General features: G+C 28.3%; 1 protein-coding gene across 3 annotated transcripts; it reads left to right on the top strand.

The window, feature by feature from the left end:
• The first annotated feature begins 2,116 nt into the window (after window positions 1-2,116).
• On the top strand, window positions 2,117-5,496 carry LOC112601645. 3 transcript variants are annotated; one of them, XM_025349373.1, is made up of 5 exons: window positions 2,117-2,460; window positions 3,304-3,891; window positions 3,964-4,259; window positions 4,911-4,975; window positions 5,045-5,496. In XM_025349373.1, the coding sequence occupies exons 1-5, from the start codon at window positions 2,138-2,140 to the stop codon at window positions 5,210-5,212; spliced, it is 1,440 nt and encodes a 479-aa protein (XP_025205158.1). In that variant the 5' UTR covers window positions 2,117-2,137; the 3' UTR covers window positions 5,213-5,496. The 3 variants fall into 3 exon arrangements, 2 of the variants coding, with proteins under 2 accessions (XP_025205158.1, XP_025205149.1); XR_003115062.1 differs by having other exon boundaries at window positions 3,304-4,359; window positions 5,045-5,069; XM_025349364.1 differs by having other exon boundaries at window positions 3,304-4,259.
• Window positions 5,497-6,440: the final 944 nt, after the last annotated feature.

Consider the following 6,440-nt stretch of genomic DNA (forward strand, 5'->3'; position numbering starts at 1 on the left):
AGTTGGAACTATGAGACGTAATAAAACATGTATTCCAAAACAATTTGCAGACCCAAAAAATAGACCAATAAATTCATCATTATTTGGATTTCACAAAGATTGCACATTGACATCATATGTACCTAAAAAAAATAAAGTAGTGATTGCTGTTTCTACACTTCATCACGATAATAATATTGATCCGACAACTGGAGATAAAAAAAAACCAGACATTATTACATTTTATAATCAAACAAAATGTGGTGTTGACCGCTTGGATCAAATGTGCAGTTTGTATGATGTCGCTAGAAACTCCCGACGTTGGCCTTTAACAATATTTTTTAATTTATTAAATATTTCTTGTATTAATGCTTTGAATGTATACTCCGCTAATAAGAATTATGCTAAAGTAAACAGAGCAGACTTTTTGGAAACACTTGCACTTTGTCTAATTAGACCAAATACAGAGAGACGAATACTCAATAAAAATTTACCAAAATCCATAAGATTTCAAGGGAGAAAATTATTAGGATTGGAAAAGGAAACAGAAACAGAAAAAAATGTAAAAACAAAACGCCCAGGTGGAGTTGGTAAATGTCATATATGTGGACGAGCACGTAACAAAAGCACACGTAATTCATGCGAAACTTGCTATAAATGGGTATGCAACGATCACCTCAAATATATATGCGATTGTTGTTTCAATAAAAAACAATACAGTACATCTTCAGATGAAATGGATACTAATTAAAACTTAAAATTAAAAGACTAACAAAATAATTATAAGCATTCATGCATAATATTTTAACTCCTTTAAATTATTGTAATAGGACTTTCGACATATGTATATTAAATTAATTAATATTGTACAACAATTTGATTAAAAATATACATTTAATATGATTATTGAATAATTTGGTCAAATCATTTATTTATTTTGTAATAACAAATTATTAATGACAACAATTGTGATTGTTCTACAAATGTAGACGCGCGACTTCTTGTGTGATATTAAACAACGCGACTGATGCAGGGTTAATGTAAGAAATATGAAGATTGTCAACCTGTTTTTTTTTTTTAGCTGTTAGCATTTTTCAAAATTTTTTGTAATACCAAATTCATTTTTGATAAACATTCCTATGATGAATTGATATGTACTATGTACTTATATAATTCTGTTATAATAAACATGTTATTTTATTATAATTTTACTTCAATGTTTTGCCACTTGCAGTAATTGCTTCTTTTGCACTTCTGTTGATAAACCCTTTCTAAGTAAATAAATATTAAAATTCATTTAAATTTAAAATCAATGATAAATTAATAATTGGTAAAAATTTAAGTGAAGTATCACTCAGGTTTAACATATCTACTCATTCTTTTTTGCCCTATTTTGGCAATTAATCCAAAATTTTGGAAAAACTATTGAGAATTTTGGAAAATTACCTTTAAAGTAGGTACTTGGCCAACTTAAAATTGTTAAAAACCAGAGTTAAGTATTTGTTAATGCACTATGTTTAAAATAAATACATTAATACATAATCAATTATGTATTTAATAACTTATCTTATTTACATTCTATTTTAATATTTTGTAACGGTTTTTGCAAGACGTTTTTCCCAGTTCCTCATCGCACCCACCCAGCGACCCGCATCGGCCGCATCATCACGAAGTACGTCTATAGGAGCTATGACTTGCTTCTCAGCTCCCATACTGAACGGTCCTTACTACACTTTTGATCTTGCACGATATTTACTACTTACTACACTTATGGTCTTGCCACGATATTTACTACTTAGTACTTACTACACTTCTGGTCTTGCCTTTTTCGTACTGACTTAGTTCGTTTTGTCGCACTTCGTCACTTAAAACTTTGACCATAGGTCATACCACCGACTTAGTTCGTTCTGTCGCACTTCGTCACTTTTAACTTTGTTTTTTAATTGTTTTATAGTCTACAAACATGATGAATATCGAGGAAGAAATCGGTCTTCCCATTCATTTATTGGACCATGATTATTTTAGGCCAGTTGTATATGAGAACAACCCCATTGAAGAACTGGATGAAGAGGAACAAGGAGTAATCGAAGAAGAAGTACTTGAAGATTAAGATTTAGTTGAAGAAAACCCTTTGAATCAGGTACCACTAACCTACAGAATGATTCCAGGTGTTCATCATGGATCAAAGATTTATGTGGATAATTTAGGTTTCAAGTTTTACAAACGTGAAGCCACAATCAACTGTGTGTATTTAGTATGTGAGCGTCAAAAAAGTAGGTATCATGAGTATTGCCCTTGTACAGCATCAGTGAGTACAGAACTGATTGACAACAGGATAAAAGTTAGACATCAACATAACCATGGGCCTGCTGACATAGATTTACATGTACCTTTCCTAAGAGAATTAATTGGTGCAAGAAGCATTGATCCTGAAAACATGTCTGTATCAGTTAGGACTGCATACAACAACGCCATTGTTCAGTAAGTTGTTGATTAAATGATTTAATATTTATTTTACTATTTTGTTTTTTTAAGTAGTAGGTATTTGCCTACTTTCATTTGTTTATGTTTGCAATTGAGCTACTAAGAAATGTGTATTATATTTATACTATGATAAAATTGTTAAGCCTCACTATGGTTATTTAATACAATAATACACTTAGTTCTCTAATTTTATATGATTATAGTTATATTTTTAATAATGTAAAGAGTGAGTTATTTTTATAGTGAACATTTTTATGTATTGTATGCTTCATATAAAAATAAATCAAGCCGGTATAAATTATGTAATTATGTACCTTTCATTGTACAATAATTGTCAATTAACTTCATATTATTATTATTATAAATCATAATACACCTAAAATATATACTTTCTGTTATGAATTTATAAGTATTTAATTCCTTATATTCTCACTGCATATGCCTTTTACTAAAATAGTTAAAGATTTTTTAACTTAATATGATTATTGCCATATTTATACCTAGGTATCATAAAAAAAAAAAAAAATAATAAAAATTTGGTATATGTGTACTGTATCTTTAGATTAATTGATTTAAATAATTGTATACCTATTTATATATTATTATTTGGTTATTATAAATAATTTGTATTATTAAAAAAATATAATTAGTCAATTTAGTAAAATAAATAATTATGTTAAACAAATTTAAAAAACAAAATACTTAAATAAATAACCTTAAAGTATGCCAAAAAGATTTGTATTATTTATAATAATTATAATTTTTTGGTTTAGACAATTAACCACCTATGCTCACTCATGTCTCATCTTTTCAATTGTTATTATTATTTTTTTTTTTCAGATATCCAGAAGCTGCTAACAATTATACATTTTTGCAGGGACAAAGAAGATGGATGAAGATGCGTAGGTCACGTCAACCAAATGGTGGATACATACCTCAGAACATCCATGAGCTTGCTGAAGCATTGACCCGACCAGAGAATGCTGCCTACAGTCATACCCTTCAAACACCACCGTCTGCATTTTACCAACAAGAATTAGTGGTAAATGGAACAAGCGAAGGAATTATTTTTGCAAACCTGGATGCAATTAGAAGATACCGAGAAGAATTGGCCACAGTTACAACAGTTGGAATTGATGGAACATTCAAAACTGTTCCCGCTGCCCCGGTAGACTTGAAAAGTTTTTTGACTTTTCAAGTGGTATTTAAAGATGTGTCGTTCCCAATGGTGAATGTTCTTCTAAGAAGTCGGACAGAAGAAACATACATAACATTATTTAATATTATTCGGCAAATTTTACCTCTTAACTATAACTTAATTCGGTTTGTTACAGATTTTGAAAAAGGACTTATGAATGCAGTTCAACAATCATTTCCAGAAAGCAGATTGGGGTGTTGCTGGTTTCATTATACCCAATCAATTGTACGGTATTGTCATCGTAAATTAAATGGTGTTTTAGATTTAGTCAAGAGGAATCCTGATGCAGCTCGTGTTTTCAGAATGGTTCTTGCACTGCCTCATCTGCCTGCCGCTAGGGGTCATCCTCTATGTCCTCGGTTTTGTATGTATGATGGTTTCAGGGCTATCATGCAGTATGTTCAACAATTTCCTGAAGTTGAGCAGGGTATGAGAAATTTTTTAATTGGATATATTGATCATTATTGGTTTTTCCAGGTTGGTCCAGAGTTAATCAGCGTTTTTGCAGAAGACTATCGTACGAACAACTACTTAGAATCATTTCATTCAACACTACTTTCGCAAATGGGACGACACCCCAATATATGGGATTTCCTTCGTGAGTCAGAAAGTCTGATGTGTTCTTTATGTTGCATCTTTGTCCTAAATGTTTGTTATATGTGTTGTGATTTATATGTTCAACAATATTTAAGAAATGAGTAAGTAAATCTGTGTGTTTTTTAATTTAAGTTAAAAACAATTGATGTTTTATTTATTATATTGTTGATAATATTTTTTTAAAGCATGCTTCCGTGTACTATTGTAGTTGTTTGATTTTATTTGTAATGCCTATACTAAGATCAACAGTTTTATATTTTTTTAGCTTGTGTTCAGCTTATTTAAATAATTATATATTTTTTATATTACACCATACTATTTTATAATTAGATTTTTGTTGCAAATAAATAATGATTTGTGCATGTAATTATGAATTAAAAATTGTTTACAAGACTATAATTTCACTTTATGAAACAACTAAAATGTATAATCCAGGACATTTCAAATTAGTAGTGTCCTAGAAAATCTGTGCTGTATGACAAACTTAACCTATAATCTATTTTTGATTACTTTGCCCTGAGTTCAACGTTTATTTTATTTAATATTTTGTTTGAATTTAAATAATGTGTATTTTTATTGGTGACTGGTGTACAATTTATTATTTGTTATATTCAATTGCTATCCATTAGTAATCAGCCATGTTTTGTTTTAGGTAAATTAACTTACATTGAAAATCAGTTTTCAGTGGAGTTCAATCAAGTACGAAATAATCTCAGGGTAAATGGTTAACATACTAAACTTGTTATAATTAATTTGAAATATAATGTAAATTATTAAATTTATTAGATTAGAGATGGCATATCAAGATCTGAACGAGCTAATGCCACTCATATAATTTCCCAAAATGTCCAGCGCCTTAATCAGCAACAAGACCTCTTGATGTTTTTGAGCAACACCGGTCATCGTATTGATGGATATGTTGAACGAGAAATTGGACCTTATGCGCAACCATGAAGAAGCAGTTCTCCTATAATATTTGTTTTTTTTTTTTTTGTGTATTTTAAATTTTTTCTCATGTATAATATTATGTTGAATGTTCAACTTTAATTTTTTTTTATGTATTAAATTATGTTTGTATATATATAGTGAGGGATTGTCCTACTATACCCAACGTGTGAGCCTCACAAGACTGTTCAATTTTACTTATCCGGTTTTTATAATAACCACGTATGGTATAACAGTAACCTCTTGTGTTCAAGCGTTTAATTCACATTAATATCACAACTCAACATTTTTCATTATAATTTGTTTTATTTTTCATGTTAAATAAATATAAGGTTAAAAGTTGAAATTAATATTAATTTATTGTAGGTACTGAAAAACAGTAAAAACTCCTCGTTGATGGAATATTACAAATACCTACTAGAAATAAAAAAACTATTACAGCAATATTATAAAAAATATCAGGTCTTAATTGTAGTATATTCTACACATTAAAAATTATCTAAGAAAGGTGGACATAAACATAAGTATTATGGAAACATGTTTATCTCTTAATATATATTTTGTTACTTAAGTATTATAGTACCAACTACAAATGTTCCTAATAACTAGGGCTATGAATTAAATACAGTAAAAACCTTAAAAAATGCAATATAAAATGTCAAAAATTATAGTATAAAATACGCTTAAAATGGTATTTAATTTAATTTTTATATTATAAGATTGATGATATTGGATATTTTACATATTTTAATACATAACATTTTACATGCATAAAAATTTATTTAAAAATGATTGAATTTAATTAAAAATACTGGAAAATGAACAAAAAAAGGTAAATGTGTCCTAAAAAATTTAAAATGTCAAAAAACTGCAAAATAAAAGTTTCATGTATGGATTCAAATTATATACTTGCAAAGCTATGTATCTTTATCACAGAAAAAAAATGCACTTTCCTACAAATTTGCAGCCTTACTAATAATGTTAACTAAAGATATATACCAGGTGAATCAATCACTAAATATTTAATTGTAATTATTCTTTAAACTTGTTTCAGTAGTCTATTAAATTAATAATTTGTATGATTTGGCGATGGTGTGCTAGATGAGTTGGTAAAATTATAATAACCATAAAGATTTTTTTACACTAGGAAAGCATTCCAAAACGTTAAAATTTAAAATCATTGTATGTAAATTTGTAAATTTATTAAAAGTGTTACTATTAAAAATTTTAATAACAA

Source organism: Melanaphis sacchari, unplaced genomic scaffold (assembly GCF_002803265.2).
Source record: "Melanaphis sacchari strain LSU unplaced genomic scaffold, SCAv2.0 Contig0_pilon_pilon, whole genome shotgun sequence".
NCBI classification, from domain to species: Eukaryota; Metazoa; Arthropoda; class Insecta; order Hemiptera; family Aphididae; genus Melanaphis; species Melanaphis sacchari.